The 24,191-nt window shown below is 38.6% G+C and overlaps 3 protein-coding genes across 5 annotated transcripts; all 3 read left to right on the forward strand.

The window, feature by feature from the left end:
• Positions 1-10,537: 10,537 nt before the first annotated feature.
• Positions 10,538-16,246, forward strand: LOC103515171 (autophagy-related protein 13 homolog). Its single transcript, XM_008480098.3, has 4 exons — positions 10,538-10,613; positions 11,473-11,710; positions 12,303-12,591; positions 15,745-16,246. The coding sequence occupies exons 1-4, from the start codon at positions 10,538-10,540 to the stop codon at positions 16,018-16,020; spliced, it is 879 nt and encodes a 292-aa protein (XP_008478320.2). The 3' UTR covers positions 16,021-16,246.
• A 1,197-nt stretch (positions 16,247-17,443) lies between these two features.
• Positions 17,444-18,576, forward strand: LOC103515168 (magnesium-dependent phosphatase 1-like). Its single transcript, XM_008480092.3, has 2 exons — positions 17,444-17,760; positions 18,025-18,576. The coding sequence occupies exons 1-2, from the start codon at positions 17,501-17,503 to the stop codon at positions 18,191-18,193; spliced, it is 429 nt and encodes a 142-aa protein (XP_008478314.1). The 5' UTR covers positions 17,444-17,500; the 3' UTR covers positions 18,194-18,576.
• Positions 18,577-18,721: 145 nt separating this feature from the next.
• LOC103515167 (magnesium-dependent phosphatase 1-like) lies at positions 18,722-22,305 on the forward strand. 3 transcript variants are annotated; one of them, XM_008480090.3, is made up of 4 exons: positions 18,722-18,935; positions 19,282-19,339; positions 21,289-21,504; positions 21,815-22,305. In XM_008480090.3, exons 1-4 carry the CDS (start codon positions 18,752-18,754, stop codon positions 21,981-21,983), a joined length of 627 nt encoding a protein of 208 aa, XP_008478312.2. In that variant the 5' UTR covers positions 18,722-18,751; the 3' UTR covers positions 21,984-22,305. The 3 variants fall into 3 exon arrangements, with proteins under 3 accessions (XP_008478312.2, XP_008478311.1, XP_026683752.1); XM_008480089.3 differs by lacking the exons at positions 18,722-18,935; positions 19,282-19,339 and adding exons at positions 19,414-19,774; positions 20,403-20,460; XM_026827951.1 differs by lacking the exons at positions 18,722-18,935; positions 19,282-19,339 and adding exons at positions 19,414-19,774; positions 20,805-20,862.
• Positions 22,306-24,191: the final 1,886 nt, after the last annotated feature.

A 24,191-nucleotide genomic window follows, 5' to 3' on the forward strand; every position in this document is an offset into this window, starting at 1 on the left:
CATCACAGATTAGCAACAGGTTTTCCTGCTTTGCTTCTCTTGGAGTTTGGACATTTTCCATTTTCTCTCTAGATCATTTGGTCCATATATACATCATGGTTTAGGTTTAACTCATGAAGGTATCCTTAAGGTCACACAGAAAACCTGGCTGATCAAAAAGGATTAAAGGACATTAAGGAGTAATGCAAACATAATAATTGTAAACACTTGATGTACTCCTATTTTTGTTTTGAAAGTGAGAGATATAACTGTAAAGGTGACTCACCTCTTGAGTTTGTTTACTAGTACAAATTCGTATGAATTGTATGAATAACTATTAAATCCCTAGCTTAATCTCTCGAGAGGCGTCTGTACAGAGAAAATCTAGAAAGTGCAATTTTTCACTCTTCAGGACCAAAGTCCAAATTGTTTTAGTAGGACCTAGTTGTCAAAGTGCCTCAGTCCACAATCTAGCTTAATCTCTCGAGAGGCGTCTGTACAGAGAAAATCTAGAAAGTGCAATTTTTCACTCTTCAGGACCAAAGTCCAAATTGTTTTGGTAGGACCTAGTTGTCAAAGTGCCTCAGTCCACAAGTCCACAACGGTGGATTTGGGTTTCTTAATCTACGTTAACAACCTACATAAACGTACAGTTAAAGGAGAAGAAAATAGGGAAACTCATTCATTTTGATCGAAGACTTTGGAACTATGATCTAAGATTCTCATAGAACATAGAAGACTCTGGAACTATGATTTAAGTTCTGATTCCAATGAGGAACTGAGCAGGACTAAAGAGAGCTGATAAGACAAGCGCCACGGATCATCAAAATAGCTCAGGGTTTGAAGAGTAGAGAAAAACAAAACAACAAACAACAACAACAAAAAATATCAAAGATAATATTAGTTCGAGAAAAATAGAATAAACGGATAATTGAGGTACGCGCAAGGGTCATTCAGACAACTTGAAATTTTAATCCAAGTAATGTACCTATACATATTCTTTATTTTAATCTACCTACCTATATCTATACGTATTCTTTAATACTCTGATAATTGATAGTATTGCAATACATACCTCTCGACTACAAAACAACGAGTAGTTCAGTCAACTCTTGACCTCTTAAAAAGGGGCCCACCAATCGCCCAATGTCGATCATGGAAATTGGACCAATCAAGTATTGCAATACATACCTCTCGACTACAAAACAACGAGTAGTTCAGTCAACTCTTGACCTCTTAAAAAGGGGCCCACCAATCGCCCAATATACGATCATGGAAATTGGACTAGATATAAGCTTAACCCGACCTATAGGGCTGTTTACCCCTACACCTAAGCCTCGGAGTGGGCTTTTTGTGTACGGAGATTGGACTAACCAAAGAGGTAAACTAACCCCCTGGTGCTCAGTCAATAACTCACTCTTTAGACATCTGACCAAAATTTGGCTTACATTTCGTTAAGTCAAAACATCATCAAAATGCCAGCCTAGTTAGCTTAGTTAGTAGTGCTTCAAGTCTAAAATTAGTCCGTCTAAGTAACCGTATACCAAGAAACCACGATGCCAGATGCCAGGAATTGGCTGGGCGTTCCAATGGAATGAGGAAAGAATTCATTTGCATTTGACGAGAGACCTTTGACCCAGAACTGAGAATTCTGAGAGGCGTGGGACCGTGGGAGGAACATCAATAGAGTGGAATTGAGTTGTTGAAAAGGAAAACGCGAAGAGAAGAGATGAGATGGAGAAGGGAGGGAGAAAACAAGAGAAAGTGAGAGTAGAGAACGGCTGGCTTTCTCCTATCCTGTCTTCCTTCTCTCTTCGACTTCGGGACAATAAGACCATAGCAGTTACAGTTCCCTCTGTCAAACCTCTTAAAAATAAACCTACATAGGTAGATTGTCAGAGATCAGCGAGCTTGAAAAATTTTGCACCTGGCTTCTTGTAAGACTGATTCTTTCAGGATCGATTTTTTTTCTAATGAAGTTTTCCTTAATAGAACTTGCTGAACTTGGTTGGTAGGTACATCCTACTTTGATGCTTTGAATCAAAATACCCAGTTAGAATTTTTTACTTTCTTCGTGAGAAAGTATTCGCATTGCTCCAAATTTTTCCTTTTTACGAAGTAAATGGGACTTTTAGATTAAATTTTAATTGTTCAGCATTTAATAGTAACCAAGTTTGTTTGTTTGTTTGCTTCTAGAAAGCTTTATATATACGTAAAGCCTAGATCTGAATATTTTTTTTTTACATAATTTCACGGTTACATCCATTTTACACAATCTAATCTAATCTAATCTAATCTAAAAACTAGGTTAAGTTCTTCTGTGATATTGATTTTGTTTATTAGCTGTTAATTGGAGAATTTCCCCCCCGGAGAAGAAGTTTGAAACGTAAGTAACATTGATATGATCGATAAAAAATACTCTAAATAGGAAATAAACAAGTTGTTTTTGCTACATATCTATTTAAATCAAGGACTTTCTTCTGCTTTTGTAAATTCAAGCAGGTCAAGCTTGGTAAAGTTACTCTAGTTATATAGATTATTCACGGTTGATTCTTCGAGGGCTTTTTTGTGGACAAAAACTACTCACAACAAAGAAGTACTCGTATCTACCTAGTTACTTATTGTCCCCAAAAGAACCCAATTTGAACTCGTTGATTTTGTAAAGAAAGTAAAAAGAAGAGAGGAGAGAAGACAATAAATTTAAACTCAATGAGGTATATTTTTTAACAAGGTAATGGCAAAAATATACAGTCAAAGGTTGAAAGCCAAAAAAACATAAATAGTGAGTGCCTAATATGTATAAATAGTGAGAATGCACCTTGAAACTTTCAGCAACATAGGTAACAAGGTATATGTAGGTAGGTACTATGTTAGAGACATGGCCTAAACAAGGTGGAATACGCCCTGAAGTAAGGTTAAAGGCCCTTTCAAGAACCTAAAAACCTAACAATTATAAAACTTGTATTTTTACAAACATTAAAATCTGAACCAACTACAACATAAAACAACTATTGACGCAGCAAATCTAAATCTATTGGGAAAAACTTGCCCGAACACACAGAACATGGAAAAGAAAATGAGTTCATGCTCCAGGTATTTGGACTTTTCCCATGAGACCAATCAATAGGTTGTAGCCATGATTCATTGACAACACCAACACATGCTAAATAACATGGAAAATATTTCATAATCCTACATTTACCTTAAACGTACAGTTAAAGGAGAAGAAAATAGGGAAACTCATTCATTTTGATCGAAGACTTTGGAACTATGATCTAAGATTCTCATAGAAGACTCTGGAACTATGATTTAAGTTCTGATTCCAATGAGGAACTGAGCAGGACTAAAGAGAGCTGATAAGACAAGCGCCACGGATCATCAAAATAGCTCAGGGTTTGAAGAGTAGAGAAAAACAAAACAACAAACAACGATACGTTGACATGGCACTGTACCTTGGCTAGCTTGGCACTATATCTTGATTTATCCTAGGCAATTTTCTGAGTAATACCGGCTAAGCAGGGACATACCTAGTTATTAAATAGTTCAATATTGCAAGTTGGAAGAATCTCAATTGGAGTCATTTTTGTTTCTAGGGGACTTTGTAAACTTTACATAGCAGACGTTCGTTGGTTCGATGGATTGTTACTCGGAATTTAATGTAATTGTTTTAAATGTAAACATTTAAACAATTGTTAAAATGTAAACAATTCGTTGTTTACCTCTGCTGATTCCTTCGCTCAACAGTTGTTAACGCTTCTGTCTTGCTCACATTCTTCTAGCTTGTCTATAATAACTATAATTATTACCAAGTTAGTTCATGGATTACCTTGATACAATGTTGGCTGCGGAGCTATCACTTGTCTCTTTTGAGTAGCTTGTTTTCTGCGAAGAATGATAAACTTGATCCAGGTTGACCGGTATTGTGACGTCATTAAAGTAGAATGTTTACTTGATTTATTATGATAATGTGTCCGAGATATATTGATGTCCTACGATTCCTTGCTAGCTTCTGTGTAATAAGCTTATGAGTGGTTTTATCCAAAGAGGGTCTAGAGAGAAAAATTGATTTTAAACCCTTATCTTGGCATTGTATCCATATGGATGTATTCCAATAGCGACATATTAATGGCGTCTGTGGACGAACCGCGTCAATATTTTCAGAAATAACAAAAAGGAACTTGGTGGACTTTATGACGAACATTTCTGTATAAGTTTGAACCTCGTGATGTCACAGAAATTACTACAGACTCCAGAAAGGGTTTAAGACGTTTAAGTTAGTAGGGTTGTAGTTTTCTTCGATGAAAGACATCAAGAGCTGGCAATCGTTTTGAAAGAACTTTTGAATTATTATCAGCATGAAAGAACTTTTGAATTATCAGCATGTCGTTTGGCAACAATACAAGGTTTGTTCTTGTTGAATACAAAAGTTGAATTTAAACTCTGCTTTCAAGCTCTGGTTACCTTGCAAGGACGCTTGGTGAGGTAATCCTGAAATGATCTAATGGTAATGGTACTCATTTCATGGATACTCTTGTAAAGCAGTATGAAAGGCATCGTGTACCCCTAGCCTAGACCTTACCTTCATGTTTGAAAGTCAAACATGTGTGTTACCAGATTGGTGAGATCATTGAGTATTGATTTATTGGTTGATATGATACATGATCGTGTTTTATTGCATCGGTAGTTGGTTGTTGAACAGCTGAGGTTGTAGATGTAGGCAATTTTGTAGGTTTTGTGTTGAGCATTGTTATGTACATATAGGTGAAGAAGGTAAATGATGTGGGCTTTCTTTGGCGCAAAGAGAGTGTTAATTTTACTGTGGTGAAGGAAACAGATTTAACGGAAGTAAGGATTCAGGAATCCCCAGTTCTTATAAATAGGGTTAACAATTTCTTACCTCGCTCCGTGGGACTACTGGGTTTGTTGACCAATGAAATCATTCGACCGCTGCAGCATAACTCAGCTTTCAATATTAACAACTAGGTTCCGTTTTCCAATCATAGGTAACACATGTATAATTGTATAGGAATGTAATATGTACATGTGTAGGAAGGGCATTCAAACTAGAATAACTCACAGGACATATCACATGTGACGTCACACACAATGCTGAGGAATGTGTAATAAACGCGTTCGTAATGGTCTTCTCTCATTCTCTGTTATGAGCTATTTTTACTATCCATTCCTTTGGTGATATCATTGACCAGAGTTTAACCCGTTGCGTGTCCTTGGTACGGAATTAAATGACATTTTGATTTGCCCCAATTACACTTACAATGCTTTCCTGGACTTGTAGTTGGCACGTACCTATTTTGTTCCTTGCTACGGAGTCTTTTGCAGGCCTTCTTCAGTGAATCACCATGAGAAAAGGAAAACACTTTGTGGGTTATTCTATTCCCAAATTATATGATCATCATATTAATCTCACCCATCCGGGTCCCAACCACACGTAACTTCAGTGATCCATTAGGAACTGGGACTTTCAGCTTGCTATGGGTAGTATATGACCTATATCAATTTCTCGGATGTTATATGACCTATAGGTATCAATTTGTCTGATGGTATATGTCCTATAGATAAGATCCATTTGATCTTCCCAGAGACTCACACCCTGATAATCCATTCCAGGAAGATGAGGTCACCGAATTCCAAGTTATTGATAAGTAACTCACTAAATTCCAAAATTAACAAGGATAACACATTAACACCTCATTAGATACTCACATAATATTACCAGTGACGGCTGGTCAGGGGAAATATATTTTGATTTATGTATTGTGGTTATGGTTACTATTATGTACGTATCAAGGCCAAAGCCTCAGTGAACAACTTCAAAAATCGGTTGGATGATCATACCAGAAACGCAGAAACCCCAACTACTCGTACTTTCAATGTTGAAAAGGGACATGGACAAAATCATCAACTAATCAGCTTTATACTGGCTTTGACTACCATTTACCGTACCTTGCAGGATGGAGCACCAATTGGCGGATACCACTAGCTCCTCTCACCTATAAGTAAAGTAAATTGGGGTTTCTTCAAATTAAATTGATCCCCAAAGACAAAGTAAACCCTTACCCTTGACAAATAGAGTGTACCTAAATGAAGTGCTCCTATCCACTCGATCCCAGATTTTAATAAGGTTAAGACGTCTTCCTCTTGGACCAGCCACTCACCACCATCAGGTAGGTAGACCTGACAGGTATGGTCCTGCTGTCAGGTCTTCATGGTAGTATGTGTGCTCATTAGATATTAGGTAGACCTGGCGGACGGACCTTTTCAGCCGTACCTGTCAGGTCTACCTGATAGTGCGTGACTGGCCTTAGCATAAAAGTGACTATCCGCCACTGATAACTAAAAAGACATTCAACACATGAAGAGTGAAAGCACTGCTCTAGTAAATCAATTGAAAGCACAAAGCTTGGGATAACAAATAATTGGTCTGGGTTTTAAAATATTGTGTTTTATTGTGATACCTTCAACGGATACATATTTCTTTGAGATTCATGTATCTGCAAGAGCCAGTGATAGGTTCTTTTCAAGCCTCGTTTATTCAATAAATACTCACAGAACATTTTTTATAATTATGTAAGTAAATTAAATTAAGGAATACAGTAATAGATCAGTTGCGCTTACTTGTGTGATGTTTCAAAGTCATAGAGCAGGAAAAATGAGGACCAACGGAATTTTTCTTTTTCTTCTACGACTTCTAGATACCGAGATAAATCGATTTAAATAATACTGATAAATCGTAAAGTTTGCCGTCACGACATATGCTCCCGTAGGCGATGACGTCATAACTCATGACTCCCGCTTTGTTTGTTTGTGCGCAAGCGTTTCTGCGCATTTTGTCATTAAGTCTGACGTCACAACTCTTTGAACTTTTTAATTAGAACGGCAATTAAAAGTTGAATTTTCGACCTTTTAAAGTTACTTTTTCGGAGTTTTGACTTCAGATTTGGATTTTTCACAACTTTTTACGTAGGAATCGACCTTTTATTCATAATTTTTACCCAACTGCAACTGCTCCATTGTTTATTTGGAATTGGAATTTATTAAAAGGAAACCACAACGCAATATCCTTGCTAGTCTAGTATACGTATTGTATAGTGGAATGCAAAATAAACATAGTAGTACTATGTATATTTCATAGTACAAACAAAGTCGATAGATACTTTGTGTATCCTAGTCAAACTAGAATAATGGAATGCTTTATTTATGTTTGTTTCTCATCGTCAGAGTGGGAATTCGGGGGGAATATAGGAATTGGAGTGATAAAGGGACACTTTATAGTGCCTTTGCTTCTGAATCTGGGCTGAGAAGATGAATAATAAACCAACAACTAACCATAACACAGTAAGGTGTGAGCCGTAAAATGGCCGGAAATTGATTTTTCTTAGGGACTCTGAAAAGGTACCTTTTTTGTGCTAGTGTAAATTTTGCCTCCAAAGTTAAGCGTGCTACTTTACCTGTTCTAGCATTAGCACCAAATCATGAACTGAGTACAGCCAGAAATTGTAGGTATAGCATAAATAATCAAATATGGGCTTTAGAATTTAGAAATGACCGCAGTTCGGATGGTTTTGAAAAACTAAGATTTGAACGTGGCCGCAGTTCGGACGCAGAATTTTCGGGGGTGACCGCAGATCGGACATTTTGACCGCAGTTCGGAAATTGCGTAAATATGTATGGAAATATTAAAATAGTTAAATATGTATGTTCAATTACAATTGATCGATTTTCATCTCATGTGCTCATAGTTGTGTATTTAGGTTACCTACCTACAGTTGGAACAGCAGGGTTTTCCAAGACTGATAAAACACTACCGTGCCACATAAAATACACGACACATGCAACCAGTTTTGGTCGTAAAACATTTTTCATGCGTTATCTCCAAATTAATTATAGCGATAATTTTCATAGTAAAAAAAAAAAAAAATAGTAATAATTTCCTTGACAAGTTGAAAGAGAGAAGAGAGAGAGTAAGGGGAGGGGGAGAGAGAGAGAGTAAGTAGAATACTTGTTACAGTAGAATTTGCCTTATCAGCAGTTTTAAATTGTGGATACATGGTTGAATCAAGCATCGCTTACTATTGATACCTGTATACATTTAACATTAAAAGTACAGAGGAATGCATGTTAGTAATGCTAATGCCTTGACTTTACCTACATGCTGGCCATGTGATTGCTGAATGGACTTGTTATAAAAAGTTCTTTATCACTAACTTGAGATTAACAAATCTGAAGGATAACTTGGAAACTCAAGTGTTAATAACCTGTGACCATAATCCACTAGGTAAAGCGACTGGTAAACGGGCTAAAGAAAAACAGGAGGTTTGGCTTGGTTATTCAATCAATAGGTTTAACATTACGCCAATGACAGTTACAAGTAAATATTACACCCTCACTTAAGTTTCTTGACGTTATTGTACTCACAACTTTTTTATGTTCTAACCAACAGAGTAAGAGTAAATATGGTGTAATGAAACTAAGAAAAGTTGGGACATGAGAACCACTATTCGGAAAACTATTGATAGAACTAGTACTTGTTACAGTAGAATTTGCCTTATCAGCAGTTTTAAATTGTGGATACATGGTTGAATCAAGCATCGCTTACTATTGATACCTGTAAGTATACAGAAGAAGAAGAAGAAGAAGAAGAAGAAGAAGAAGAAGAAGAAGAAGAAGAAGAAGAAGAAGAAGACGAAGACGAAAAAGAAGAAGAAGACGAAGAAGAAAAAAAATAAGAAAGAGTCGACGAAGTAGAAAAAGAAGAAGAAGGCAAAGAAGTTCAAGAAGAACAACAAGAAGAAAATGTAAACAATGCTGGTAAACATTGAAATTCTCAACATACGTATACTTTTAGAAGAAGCTTCCAGATTCCACAGTGCTTTAAAGTTCGGAGTATGAGCAAAAAAAGAAGAAAGGAAAAATAAAATAATAATAAAAAATAAAGAGATTGGCAAGAGAGTTTCTAAAAATAAACCAGCTGGATCAACTGATGTAGAGGAACGCGATGAAGCTCAAATCAAATTGCGGCGTAGAGCATGTTTGGTCCTCAAGTAGCCAGAGGGAGATGCTGAAGAGATTCCCCTTGATATTGACGACACTATTGGAGAAGCATTCAGCAAAACACTGGAGACATCCAAACAACAGAGCAGTTTTATGTTAACATTTTCCCTAAATACTGACAGTACTATTGCAGATGTATTCAGCAAAGCACTGGAGACATCCAAACAAATCCTACAACAATTTCATATTAACATAACAATGCTGAAGAGATTCCCCTTGATATTGACGACACTATTGGAGAAGCATTCAGCAAAACACTGGAGACATCCAAACAACAGAGCAGTTTCATGTTCACATTTTCCCTGAATACTGACAATACTATTGCAGATGTATTCAGCAAAGCACTGGAGACATCCAAACAAATCCTACAACAATTTCATGTTAACATAACATATTAGGTATTTCAAACTTTATGCATATTAGTCCATTTTCGAAGTTTTTGGGTTCAAAAGGTTTTTCGATCACCATCAATTCATCCAAAATTGATTTCAAAATCATATTTCAATCTCACAAAAAATGTCCAAAAACGGACCTGACAATACATGAAGTTTGAAAAAGTCTGTAAACATATGTAGTTGAAGTTGAACTCAAAGTTGTTGTGCAAAATTGCAAAAACACATCTTCAAAACGGAGACTAAGGAGAGAGTAAAAAAGAGGGTATTACATATTATTTTTGTAGTGGATCAATCAAAGTTCCCCATTTTCTCCAATACAGAATGCTACAATAAAGAAAAACCTAGTTAGTTCAATAGACATTTTGAATGGGTGACCTTGGATCCAATCCACCGACTTCCAGATCCGATATCTAAGGCGTTAACCACACCACTACTACTTCGTAGGATAGGACCCAGGTATATCAAGCGTGCCGGGAGGCGCGCGAACGTCAAGAGTCCGAAGCGCCATCTGGCCTGTATTAACACGAAATGGAGTGTTTTCTAAACGGGATAGTATGTCTAGGATGACTAGGGTAGTCAAGTGAAGACAAAGTATTTGAACTAATTTTCCTACGAAATAAAGTTTTAAGGGGGTTTCGTTCTCTATATCAAAAACCAATTCCAGGGAAACCCGGAAGACCAACCTGAACCGTCAAACTTTTTTGACTTGGCGGGGCGGAGCGCTGCCGCGCTCCTTGATGTCTTGTCGTCGCGAAAGCGAAAGCAGACAAAGATGATGGGATAACTGGATAGGAGAAAGGCAGCCTTTCTGGGAACGAACCTTATTTGTTGACGATAATGTTCGCCCCGGGTGGAATCGAACCCTTAGCCTAGAGAGTAAAAATGTATTAGACACGAAATACTCGAAAGTGTAGTTGCAGAAGAGTTCCAACAATTTTTTTGCTCTACTTGGGTGGTCCTTTGATTAGGTTACATCACTCCGAACCAAGTAACCAAATACCTAGAATCCGTACCATTTAGTTGCATAGCTAGATTGGTACGCATCCGATTTTTAATTGATCATTATTTGATAAAACACGAATTCATAAAATATGCAGGACTCAGAGAGCAGTACTTCACCACGATGCTCTTGCATACAGACATGTACGAGCACCTACGAACCTATGAGTATGTAGATAAATACCCAACTATCACAATAACCATTACGTTCTTTATTCACGTTGAACCCAAGCATCCATTGTAAAGCTGGTATGGAGACACTCTCAAGATGGCTTAATATATCTAAATCTTTGAAGTTTCAATGATGAAACAAAAGCAATCGAAAGGGATCTAAAAAGTTAGATCTACAGAAGAAGGTAAAACGTACATTGCCTTTCAATGAATGGTTGCAGTAAAAGCTCATGTTATCCTAAAAATACAGGGTGCGCAAGAAATAAGGCGCACCTAGTATAATCTTGACTCTTGTTATGTAATTTTGTTGATCATTTGGTCTTCTGGTACAAGAGAGTGAAAAGTTTCTGATCCACAGCTACATTTGTGAATAGTTTTTCCCTCCTTGTTAGTTACACACAATCAAGATTGGACTAGATATAAGCTTAACCCGACCTATAGGGCTGTTTACCCCTACACCTAAGCCTCGGAGTGGGCTTTTTGTGTATGGAGATTGGACTAACCAAAGAGGTAAACTAACCCCCTGGTGCTCAGTCAATAACTCACTCTTTAGACATCTCTAGTCAAAATTATGTTCAAAATTTGGCTTACATTTCGTTCAGTCAAAACATCATCAAAATGCCAGCCTATTTAACTTAGTTAGTAGTGCGTCTGCCTTGTAAGCGCTAGGCCGTGGGTTCGATTCCCGCCCGGGGCGGATTTTATCCTAATGGGATAATGTTCGTTCTCAGAACGGCTGGCTTTCTCCTATCCTGTCTTCCTTCTCTCTTCGATTTCGGGACAATAAGACCATAGCAGTTACAATTCCCTCTGTCAAACCTCTTTAAAAAAAAAAAAAAAATATATCAAAAATCAGTCCTAGCTATCGGCATCGACTATCATATTCGATTCGCTCTTCTGTTTACAGGCGATGGCTACAACAAGGTTCAAGTGGGTCAACTGTCCACCCCCATTGGTACCGTACATCTGTCCGTATCCTACAGAACCGATCTGACGATTCAACCACAGAAAATCGGCAAGGACCACTCCATTATGTACAAGAGCGATCATTTCAGGCCCGACTTCAGTCCGAAAAACTCGAGAACACCCAAATCGTAAGTGTGCCTTTGTTTGCTTTGAATATGTAATTAGGTCGTGGAACTATAATATTGGTAAGTACTAGACTTTATTTAGACTGGTGGGGTAAAGCAGAAGTTCTAACCAGTATTGTACCAAATACATAAAACCTTGTTTAGACTGCGATATTAAAGGGACTTTTCCGTCCGAAAAACTCGAGAACACCCAAATCGTAAGTGTGCCTTTGTTTGCTTTGAATATGTAATTAGGTCGTGGAACTATAATATTGGTACTAGACTGTATTTAGACTGGTGGGGTAAAGCAGAAGTTCTAACCAGTGTTGTACCAAATATATAAGACCTTGTTTAGACTGCAGGATTAAAGGGACTTTTCTGGCATTATAAGCAGTGTATATTCTACTCTATTCTAATACCAACTCGCTCTTCCCAATCAGAGCTAAGACTGCCCTTTATGTGAACTTCTATTTGTGGTACAAAAAAAAACCTCACCCCTTACTTTAAAAAAAACTCACCCTTTACCTTAAATAAAACTTTTCTTTTACCTTAAATAAACCCTCTATGTATATTGAAAACAAAACTTACCCTTTACGCTCTCTGTTTCGTTTCCCAGGGACGACCCCCTCTCCGAGCTGAGTGACCGTATTCGAGTTGGGGCCTTCGCGGCGAGCACCCCCAAAACCTCCGAACCCCTCGAGCCGGGCCTGATTATCCCCGACGTTCCCTTCTCCTCCCTCCTCACACCCAGGAAGTCTATGGCCCAGTCCCCACCCCCAGCCACGCCCCCACCCTCTATCGACCTGTCAGACTCGCGGAGTGATCCCGAGGACACGCCTAACCCAGCTTCGGCCACGCCGGTGTCCTGTTCCTACGGCCAGGAAGATTTCATTATGGTAGACCTGGTAATTGTTTGACTTTGAGAATTAACCCACAGCTTCAGTTCCTTGGGGGGCCTTCCTGATTTTGATTTTCGTTCCTCCTTCTTACTCAGATACTCCAATGTGTAGGAGTCAAAATGCTTGTGATTTCTTCTGAAAACGAAATTTCATATAATGTTATCATTTTGAGGAATTCCTTATATATTAGAACCATCCCATTATTCATTTTGACCCTTAAATTAAGGTGTGTCCATACATAGTCCACCCTGTCGATCGATGCCCTGTCTATCGACGTCGCGTCGACTGAACCGTACACTACCTCGACAACATAGATTCACCTCTTCACCTTGTCGATCGACTATGTTTAGACACTCCTTTAGTGTCTTTTTCCCTATCCTCTTTTTGTTCCTCCACACTTCCAAAAGAATCCTTCCTTCGTCTTGAGTTTTTTGGCCCTCACTTTTTTACATTTTAAGCATGCACTTTCTTTTCGAGCTTTATTTTTTGGCTTCCTAACATGAAATCCGCGATTCCTTCTGCTCCTGATTGAAGCAAAGTTTTTACGCTATTCATAATCCGGCATTTCTAATGCGAGGGGAACTGTCACAATAATTCGATTTTTTATAACGGAGTTGCTTTTTTTACTTTCCTTATCCTATAGAAAGGAAAGTAATGTAATCGGGTCAAATTTTCGATGGTCAGTTTTTAGTACCAAAACGCGTTTTGAGGTCCCTAGAGCCTAAATCCAAAGTTTCAGCCATTGGTCCGTGTGTTTGTCTCCTTCCGTCTGTCTGTCTGTAAACAAAATATCTCGAGAACGGTAAGAGCTAGAGACTTGAAATGTGACATGCAGCTGTCAAATGTGACAAGGATGCGACACGAAACTTTTGGTGATAGGTGCAACGCTTGGCGGCATTTCCGCCGCTTTTTGGCGGTTTTAGGTGTAATTCAATAATATCTTGGGAACGGTATGAGCTAGGGACTTGAAATTTTGTATGTGGTCCACAAATGTGCAGGGATATAAGACAAATCTTTTGGTTAGGATAGGTGCTCCAGTTGGTGGCATTTTGGCTGCTTTTTGGTGGTTTTTGACCGCTTTTTGGCAGTTTTCAGCTATACTGACTAAACTCTGTCTGTCTGTCTGTCTGTAAACAAAATATCTCGAGAACGGTAAGAGCTAGAGACTTGAAATGTGACATGCAGCTGTCAAATGTGAAAAGGATGCGACACGAAACTTTTGCGGCATTTCCGCCGCTTTTTGGCGGTTTTAGGTGTAATTCAATAATATCTTGGGAACGGTATGAGCTAGGGACTTGTATGTGGTCCACAAATGTGCAGGGATACAAGACAAATCTTTTGGTTAGGATAGGTGCTCCAGTTGGTGGCATTTTGGCAGCTTTTTGGTGGTTTTTGACCGCTTTTTGGCAGTTTTCAGCTATACTGACTAAACGATTAGAGACATTGTAAAAGTTACTATAGATATAGAACATAAAAATAAGCATAATTCAATAGGATAAGGAAAGTCGTGTGATGTTCACACCAGATTTTTATATAACTGAATTGCTTTTTTTTCTTTCTATTTTTCGCTGAAATATTCCGAGTTTGCCTGCCATTGCCAGATATACGGGTTCTCAGTAATTTCCCAGCAATACGCGCGGTAACCAACATGTGCTATGCTAATTGAATTTTAATTGCATGTCCTATGTATGGGTAGAGGAGCTAAGTTTAAACTGTCCTCGAGGCATCCAGTAGTATATGGGAATACCTGTAATTTTAAACTGATCAAGGAAACTTGGTATGGAAATCAAAGTACTGAAGACGATTACAGTAAAACATATGATTAATACATTGGATATATTTAGAAGGTTAACTTGTGGCTTTGTGACGTTTAAGACATCTGTTTTTCCATAGAGCCCTGACTAGTACCGGTAGCCAACAGTCGTTCCAGTAGTTGTACCTATGTAGCCAGCCTAGAATAGAATATACGAGACTGAAAAGTCCCTTTACTCCAGCAGTCTAAACAAGTTCTCGTGTATTTTATGGGTTTAACAACGCTAGTGTCGCACACTCGAAAATTTGCCTCACTTTTATCATACGGGAAAGGCGGTGAGTTCGTCATCTATTCCTTCTACATCTATGACATAAACACACCCTAAACCGATGAAAGAAAAAAATACGCTCATGCCCGAAGGGATAAAATACGCCTTTGTCTATTTTATCAGCGCGGGGTTTTTCAAAATTTCAAATTTGTGAAATAAAAAAAAAACTTTGCAACTGGGGATTTTTCAAAATTTCAAATTTGTGAAATAAAAAAAACATCATCATTTACAACTGTTTCTGTTTTCTGTTAACAGATAACGTTTTAATCAAAGTTATCAGGTAAGATACCTATTTAATTGTACATAGACTAGGTATATAGTTATAGTGATTTAGCATACTGCTAAACGGACAATTTAGTCCCATTGTAAATTTACCATCAGAATATAATTCTGTTTCTGTTTTCTGTTAACAGATAACGTTTTAATCAAAGTTATCAGGTAAGATACCTATTTAATTGTACATAGACTAGGTATATAGTTATAGTGATTTAGCATACTGCTAAACGGACAATTTAGTCCCATTGTAAATTTACCATCAGAATATAATTCCTTGGAGCCTTGGACAACATGTTGAAATGTGAAATCATACCTAAGGTTTGGTGGAATGATTGACCCTGGCCTTATGAAACATTATTCATGCCATGTCTATTATGGTATGTATAGTGGTGTTACCATGTGGCCTTACATCTCAATTTGTAGGACCCACTTGTGTTTATATTGTCACACATCACTATTGAATGTTACTATGTATTTAAAGCCTACAGAGAGATTTTTCTGGCATGATTTTTCATGGGGTTTTATTTACAGTTTGTGTTTTTTCTGATGAATGATAAATACTAGGATTGGTTATGTAAAAAGATCACCCTATTATTATCTATCTGGTGTGATCATCACCCCTATCTCTTCTAAACTTTCTATAGGTTCCAGTTCGGAAATTAATTGGTAATTAATAATTATAATGATTTGAGAAAGCAGAAAATAAATTTGCTATAGGAGTTCTCCTACTATAAAAAACAAACAAATGGGAAAAAAACTAAAATACTAACCTCGACTTTGTTTCCTTTCTTTCTGTGTGCAGAAAACTCCATTCACCTCATCGATGAACTCTGGTCAGCACAACGCCACGTCCGACCTCAGCATTTTCTACAAGGAATGTCAGACGGCCCCTCCCCTTCTCTCCTTCAAGGAGAAACCCGTGGCTGAAATGGCCAAACAGATTGCCGACTTCGAGACCAACCTGAAACACTGCTGTGACTCCCTGGTCAACTCGATGTGTCTGAACGACGAACCTGACGCGGCCAGTCTAGGGTGCCCCTCCCCTGCACCGTCACCTCCACCCTCGGTAGAACTGTAAAGTGGCCACTGTGGGGTGCGCTTGCCATAGTCATTCTGTGTAAAAGTGTAAATATCCTAGAAAGTAAAGTGGTGCCCTTCCCTTATTTGGGACTCTGTACATATGTAACTGCGTGCCCAGGGTAGGAGGGTGTGCTTCCCCTGTTTTATTTCATACTGTGTTGAACTATATATATCGTACATCCTTGTATATTTTGTATTTTAAATACCTACTATTCTGTGGAAAATTGGTTATTTGGGACTCTGTACATATGTAACTGCGTGCCCAGGGTAGGAGGGTGTGCTTCCCCTGTTTTATTTCATACTGTGTTGAACTATAAATATCGTACATCCTTGTATATTTTGTATTTTAAATACCTACTATTCTGTGGAAAATTGAATCTTAGATAAGTAGGCACCTTAGGTATCTACTCTCAAGATGGCTTAATATATCTAAATCTTTGAAGTTTCAATGATGAAACAAAAGCAATCGAAAGGGATCTAAAAAGTTAGATCTATAGAAGAAGATAAAACGTACATTGCCTTTCAATGAATGGTTGCAGTAAAAGCTCATGTTATCCTAAAAATACAGGGTGCGCAAGAAAAAAGGCGCACCTAGTATAATCTTGACTCTTGTTATGTAATTTTGTTGATCATTTGGTCTTCTGGTACAAGAGAGTGAACAGTTTCTGATCCACAGCTACATTTGTGAATAGTTTTTCCCTCCTTGTTAGTTACACCTCTAGATTGTATTGTGAATTTGAAGATTTCACACATTGGTACTATTTGGCTCAAAGTAAACTGAAAGGCTTGGTTATTGAGTTGTTAAGTTGTAAATAGAGATTAGAAAAAAAGGCATATTTTTATTATATTTGTCTCTAAAAGGAAGTTACATTGTTATTTATTTTAAATCACAAGAAGCGAAATGTTATAATAATAAATGTTGACCTGAGAAGTCATTTTTTTGACTTGAAGCCTCTGCTGTGTTGGTGTGGGATCAAAGGGACTTGAGCTACTGACGTGGTTTTAATGGATCTCTGACGTAAATTTGGCTTGCCCCTTTTAGGATATTGTGAAAATTAATCTCTTAATACGAAGTAGAGGCCAGGTTAACTTTCCTTGTGGGTGTAATTCCGGCATTATAAGCAGTGTATATTCTACTCTATTCTAATACCAACTCGCTCTTCCCAATCAGAGCTAAGACTGCCCTTTATGTGAAATTCTATTTGTGGTACAAAAAAAACTCACCCCTTACTTTAAATAAACCTTTTCTTTTACCTTAAATAAACCCTCTATGTATATTGAAAACAAATCTTACCCTTTACGCTCTCTGTTTCGTTTCCCAGGGACGACCCCCTCTCCGAGCTGAGTGACCGGGGCTACAAATTTTACGAGTGGATGCCCTTTGCACTCAACCTTTGCTATTTCTTTAGCAAGGGAAATTCAGGCTGGTATACTCCCTGTTAAAAGTCCCCCAGCCAGACTAAGCTGGTCTACTCCCTATGGCGAGACATGATTTTAAATACAAATCTAATAATATCCCTAGGGACAAAGTGGTAGATGCCAGAGGAGCCCACATTAAATACTACCCTGATGTTCCTGGAATTTTGAAGTACTTGAAACAGAACAACTGTCTTGTAGCTGCAGCATCTCGGACTTCAGAAATACAGGGTGCACAGCAACTACTGGACCTGTTCAATTGGAACCAGTATTTTGATCATAAGCAAATATTTCCTGGTCAAAAAACTACCCATTTTGCAAAGTAAGTATGGAGCAAGGTAGCTATTCTTCTTCTTCTTCTTCTTCTTCTTCTTCTTCTTCTTCTTCTTCTTCTTCTTCTTCTTCTTCTTCTTCTTCCTCCACCTCCATGTCCAAGTTTTAATCTATGATATGACTCAAATCACCACCCTTCAAAACCAAAGTCTACCACATTAACAACTTTGTTTTTTTTTTTTCACTGTCTTCTTTTGTAATGATAAAACATGTTTATAATTAATTGCAATCTCATATGTTTTCCATTTTCCAGTCTAAAGAAAGCCACGGGTATTGAGTACAAAGACATGGTCTTCTTTGATGACGAGGAGCGTAATTCTCATGATGTTTCACCACTAGGAGTCACTTGTATTCTGGTAGAGGATGGCATGACCAATGCTGTCCTTCATAAAGGACTCAAAATATGGGCCAGCAAAAATTAGACCAACAGACCCCTGTTGCTCAAGCTTCACACTTTCCAAATATTTTGAGAAAAAGTTGGCCAACCCAAAGCTTTTAAATGTTGAAAAGAGAGTGTGTGTGTGTGTGTGAGAGAGAGAGAGAGAGAGAGAGAGAGAGAGAGAGAGAGAGAGAGAGAGAAAGAAAGAAAAGAGGAGATGAGAGATTGAAATTTGTGGCTGTGACAATTTCAATAATAGAAAGTAAAAATATTTCTTACTGCAATGCAACATAGCAAATCAAATTCATGTGTCAATTCGTTAGTCATTTACCTACCCATAAGTACATATTTTGCTTTTAAATAAATAAACCTTGTTTTCTTACAATGTAGTCCCATTGTAATTTTATCATAAGAATATAATACCTCTAACAACATTATCGAAATCAAAAGGTTTGCTGGATGGAGTGATCTCTAGTGTACTTTCATCTCAATGTGTAGGACCCATAGGTGTTTATATTCTGTATCATATCACTATTGTTTACTATTTTAATTTAAGTACAAATAGTGTTACATAATTATAAATCCCAAATCCTTGTGCAATATGAGTAAAATATTTTTAGTTTATTTATTTTCGCTTGTAATTATTCATATGACCAACCAGAATTTTGTCCAAACCCGTTTTGACCATTTCCCAGAACATAAACTTCCACAAGAAATGTCCCCCCAGTCAAACAGTTTAGATCCGAGTGTCAAAAAGTTCCCAAAGTTGGCCGTGTTTGATTTAAGTAAGTGTACAACCCCTTGATGACCTTGCCTTTATGCCTGGAAAAGTCCTTGGAATTTTCGAGGGTGCCAATGCATTGCAAATCTTTGTTCAGTTTAATGTATCATTAAATCAAACCCTTCTGGTCACTCACTACCCAAGTAGGTAGCTACTCAGTTGTTTTCACAAGGTTGAATATGTGCCTTGAAACCCAAGCCCAGAGCTAGAAAACCCTTTGTCTTCATTGGCCATTTTATTAAACCAGGGACCTTTGGCATGCCAGCTTATTGCTGTGATATAATCTTGACCCATGACTCAGATGTCTTCTTCTTTACCTACATCTAATTGTTCTCAATTTTGTATTTCAGATTACACTCTATGGCCGTTCAGTGTTCATAATCTCAAACCACCTTTCAAAAAAATTGGGTATGTCAATCTTCTATTTTTACCTAGGGAAAACAATTGTGAGGGGTGCAGGGGTGGTAATTTTTCAACTCTAATAACGTTATCGAAATGAAAAGGTTTGCTGGATGGAGTAATCTTTAGTAGCTATACTTTCATCTCAATGTGTAGGACCCATAGGTGTTTATATTCTCTATCATATCACTATTGTTTACTATTTTAATTTAAGTACAAATAGTGTTACATAATTATAAATCCCAAATTCCTTGTGCAATATGAGCAAAATATATTTAGTTTATTTATTTTTGCTTGTAATTCTTCATATGACCAACCAGAATTTTGCCCAAAGCCGTTTTGACCATTTTCCAGAACATAAACTTCCACAAGAAATGTCCCCCCAGTCAAACAGTTTAGATCCGAGTGTCAAAAAGTTCCCAAAGATGGTCGTGTTTGATTTAGGTAAGTATACAACCACTTGATGACCTTGCCTTCATTCCTTGAAGAGTCCTTACAATTTTTGACGGTGTCAATGCATTACAAATCTTCTTTTTTTTTCAAGAGGTTTGACAGAGGGAACTGTAACTGCTATGGTCTTATCGTCCCGAAATCGAAGAAAGAAGGAAAACAGGATAGGAGGAAAGCCAGCCGTTCCGAGAACGAAGATTATCCCATCAGGATAAAATCCGCCCCGGGTGGGAATCGAACCCGCGGTCCAGCGCTTACAAGGCAGACGCGCCACCAACCAAGCTAACTAGGCTGGCACAAATCTTCTTAGTTCACTTTAATATAAATATAATCACTGGTCTTTCTGGACACTGGTCTTTCTGGTCACTGGTCTTTCTGGACTGGTCACTGGTCCTTATGTTACCCACTACTCAGTTGTTTTCACACGGCTCTGAGTGTGCTTTGGAACCCAAACCCTAAGCTGGAAAACCCTTCGTCTTCATTGGCCATTTTATTAAACCAGGGACCTTTGACATGCCAGCTTATTGCTGTGATATATTCTTATCTTGACCCATGACCCAGATGTCTTCTTGCTGTTTCTCTTCTTTACCTACATCTAAATGTTCACAATTTTGCATTTCAGATTACACTCTATGGCCGTTGCATGTGCATGATCTCGTAGCGCCTTTCAAAAAAATTGGGTATGATAGTGGGTGTAATTTCTTAGTTTTAATTAAAATGAAGTGGACTGAGTTATATTATTTATTTAATAAATATTATTTACGTTATAGAGAAAATAAACTTGTAAATAGTCTCTAGGTACAATTTATTGATTTTCCTCTTGCTTTCAAATTTTAAATCTGAATTCCGAAGAAAAAGGGCTGTTTTTTCTGTTTCAATAGGTATTCTCTTATTCGTCTTGTTATTTTTCCTCACCTCTCTTCCTGGGTTATTTTCTCCTTTTCTTCTTGACCCATGACCCAGATGTCTTCTTGCTGTTTCTCTTCTTTACCTACATCTAAATGTTCACAATTTTGCATTTCAGATTACACTCTATGGCCGTTGCATGTGCATGATCTCGTAGCGCCTTTCAAAAAAATTGGGTATGATAATCTTCTCTTTGTACCCTAGAAAAAAAAAGATCCCCCCTAGAGGTCTAGAGTCTAGACAAATTAGAAAAGTTTCCCCTCGAAATAAAAAAGTACATGTATTTGCATCTTACCAAAATTAGGTATTACGCGAGATATTCAAGGTGGTTCCTTAAAAAAAAAAATCACCCTGTATAATCCCAGCCACGAAAACAAGTACCTACTTAAGTTGTTATAGTATATAGCTGGCAGATACTTAAGTTGTTAAAGCTGGATATCAAGCCAAAATCAACTCTATGGTAATATTGTGGGGGAATCAAATGGGTGACAGGGAAAGATTCAATTTTCAGACTCTTATTCTTTCCCATGGTTCATGTGTATAACATGATATAATAGAAATAGATATCTAGAGGATATTAATTTCAAATCTATTTTCCCAAGGCAAAAAGTAATGGATGCCAAAGGAACCTTGATCAAATACTACCGAGGTGTTCCTGAAATTTTGAGGTACTTGAAAGAGAACAAATGTCTTGTAGCTGCAGCATCCCGGACTTCAGAAATACTTCATGCAAAACAAATACTGAACCTGATCAATTTGAACCAGTACTTTAGTAATAAGGAAATATATCCTGGTCCAAAAACCACACATTTTGAAAGGTAAGTTTATGTACGAAACGAGCGATATGTTTCAACAGGTAGGTAATTCAAGCACTTTAAGAAGAAAAAAAAGCTCATGTGGAAAAATAGCTCATATTTTTTCAACATAACTGAGTTTTGTGTGATATGGACTAAAACAATTCACAACAATTGATATGGACTAAAACAATTTACAGGTATATCGGAGTTCTCCGATGTGTTTATAATCAAGTAAAAAAATAAATTCAGGGTAATTGAGAAAACATATAAAAACCAAATCTGTCCGCAGTCATAATTCATCGCAAAATCTCGTCTGTTTTCCATTTTCCAGTCTAAAAAAAGCCACGGGTATTGAGTACAAGGACATGGTCTTCTTTGATGACGAGGAGCGTAATTCTCATGATGTTTCACCACTAGGAGTCACTTGTATTCATGTAAAGAAAGGCATGAGCCATGCTGTTCTTCAGAAGGGACTCAAACAATGGGCCAGCAAAAATTAGACCAACAGGCCCCTGTTCCTCACACAAACTTCACACTTTGCAAATATTATTTTGGAGCAAAAGTTGGGTAAACCTAAAGCTTTTAATTGTTCAAAAAGGGAGAGAGAGAGAGATATTTAAATTTGTAGAAAAGGGAGAGAGAGAGAGCGAGAGATTTAATTGCTCTGACGAAAACATTGATATTTTCAAAATATTATGTTCTACGTAACTAAACAATTTCATGTGTCAATTTTTGTTATATGTATAGTCATTTAGGTATCTATAAGTACAGTACATGTATATTATTTTGTTTAAAAATAAATAAATCATGTAGGTATAGGGTGTTTTTTTTTTTTGAGGTTTGTTTTTCAAAATGCTATAAAAGACATGCTATTTGAGAGTCATGATTTTTTATTTATTTGAAAGGTAATTGTTTGCCATTTAGTGTTTGACCTCTGAATAAAATTTCGGGTAAATAGACGCCGCGGCTAGATCAAATGAAACGCTGTCTGGAAAATCCAGTTTTCGATCACTTTTTCCATAATCTGAAGCCGTATATAAGTAAAAACGGTGAAAGATGTTTTCAAAGTGCTCCAAAGTTTACTTTTTATCACCATAAACTAATGATTTTACACATATCCCGAAAGAAAATCAACCAAATATGTCAATTAGCACGATTGTGGAGGGAAAATATGAGGGAAATTGAGCAAAATTATGTGTTCACAAACCGAGATTTTTTTTTATATTTATTTTTTTATTATTGAAGAGGTTTGAAGTTACATGTGTGAGATGTTTGAGTTCCTTGCTGACTTAAACCAATATGGCACAAGATCAATCTCCTCAAAATTACTAGGGGTTGTGCAGGGGGTCGCGCTTCGCGCTCCCTTGTTTACGGTCGCGCTGCGCGCTCCCGGGGGCTTCGCGGGGTAGGCATGGGGTCGCGCTTCGCGCTCCCTTGTTTACGGTCGCGCTGCGCGCTCCCGGGGTCTTCGCGGGGTGGGCATGAGTTGTGTGCATGGGGTCGCGCTTCGCGCTCCCTCGTTTACGGTCGCGCTGCGCGCTCCCGGGGCTTCGCGGGGTTGTGCATGGGGTCGCGCTTCGCGCTGCATGGTCGCGCGCTTCGCGCTCCCTTTTTACGGTCGCGCTGCGTGCTCCCGGGGGCTTCGCGGGGTTGTGCTTGCTCCCTTGTTTACGGTCGCGCTGCGGCTCCCGGGGCTTCGCGGGGTTGTGCATGGGGTCGCGCTTCGCGCTCCCTCGGGTCGCGCTTCGCGCTCCCTTGGCTTCGCCCCTGAAAACTAATATCGTCCCTGAGTCTTGTTTCGAAGAAATGAAAACTAAAAGCGAGAGAAAATATTACGGCGTGAACGACCTGGTATTCCAGAGTTAAAGCGCCCCAAAGGAAAAAAAAAAAAAAAGAGAAAATATTAAACGTAGGAAAAGTTTTGCTGGCCTCAAACTCTGTTCCCTGTGTATTTCTTATGGGGAGACTAAAAAACGTCAATATCTCGGGAACGGTTTGGAATTTCGGGGGTTTTCGATTTTTCCCAGTATGTACAAAAAATATGGAATCCAATGGTGAAAACCGCATCTTCCTAGCTCATCTAGAAGTGGGTTAGAATTAGTATGAGTGAGTGAGTCAGTCAGTCAGTGAGTCAGTTACACAAGGGGCTGTATATATTTTAGACTCGCACTTCGTGCTCGGGAGGGGGGCTTCGCCCCCCCTCACCCCTCCTTCGAGTGTTTCGCTACGCGCGAGGTTGCGTATACGACTCGCGCTGCGCGCTCCCGGGGCTTCGCGGGGGTTGTGCATCGGGGCGGTCGCGTTCTTCGCGCTCTCCTTGTCATACGTCGCGCTGCGCGCTCGCGGCGGCTCGCGGGGGTTGTGCGGTCAGAGCATGTCGCGCTTCGCGCTCCCTTGTTTACGGTCGGGCGCCTGCGGCGCTACGCGCGGAGTCGGGCCTCGCGGGGTTGGTGCATAGGGTCGCGCTTCGCGCTCCCTTGTTTTACGGTCGCGCTGCGCGCTCCCGGGGCTTCGCAGGGCGTTGTGCATATGTGTCGCGCTGCGCGCTCCCCTGGCTTCGCCTCCTGAGACTTATATCGGTGCCCTGAGTCTCATGTCTCTGAAGAAATGAAAACATGAAGAACTAAAAGCCGAGAGAAAATTTTAAACGGTAGGAAATAGTTCTTTGCTGGGCCTCAATAGCGTGTTCCCCGTGTAATTTCTTATGG

The sequence above is a fragment of the Diaphorina citri genome, unplaced genomic scaffold, assembly GCF_000475195.1.
Source record: "Diaphorina citri unplaced genomic scaffold, Diaci psyllid genome assembly version 1.1 scaffold1288, whole genome shotgun sequence".
Taxonomy (NCBI): domain Eukaryota; kingdom Metazoa; phylum Arthropoda; class Insecta; order Hemiptera; family Psyllidae; genus Diaphorina; species Diaphorina citri.

What these genes read in the sequence shown, in the direction of transcription:
- LOC103515171 (XM_008480098.3), top strand. Translation starts at nt 10,538, where the DNA reads ATGCAGGACTCAGAGAGCAGTACTTCACCACGATGCTCTTGCATACAG. An exon ending in GAGCACCTACGAACCTATGA is followed by an intron (nt 10,614 to 11,472) that starts GTATGTAGATAA and finishes ATCAAAAATCAG; the next exon opens with TCCTAGCTATCGGCATCGAC. An exon ending in ATTTCATTATGGTAGACCTG is followed by an intron (nt 12,592 to 15,744) that starts GTAATTGTTTGA and finishes TTCTGTGTGCAG; the next exon opens with AAAACTCCATTCACCTCATC.
- LOC103515168 (XM_008480092.3), top strand. Translation starts at nt 17,501, where the DNA reads ATGGCGAGACATGATTTTAAATACAAATCTAATAATATCCCTAGGGAC. An exon ending in AAAACTACCCATTTTGCAAA is followed by an intron (nt 17,761 to 18,024) that starts GTAAGTATGGAG and finishes TCCATTTTCCAG; the next exon opens with TCTAAAGAAAGCCACGGGTA.
- LOC103515167 (XM_008480090.3), top strand. Translation starts at nt 18,752, where the DNA reads ATGAGTAAAATATTTTTAGTTTATTTATTTTCGCTTGTAATTATTCAT. An exon ending in GTTGGCCGTGTTTGATTTAA is followed by an intron (nt 18,936 to 19,281) that starts GTAAGTGTACAA and finishes TTTGTATTTCAG; the next exon opens with ATTACACTCTATGGCCGTTC. An exon ending in AAAACCACACATTTTGAAAG is followed by an intron (nt 21,505 to 21,814) that starts GTAAGTTTATGT and finishes TCCATTTTCCAG; the next exon opens with TCTAAAAAAAGCCACGGGTA.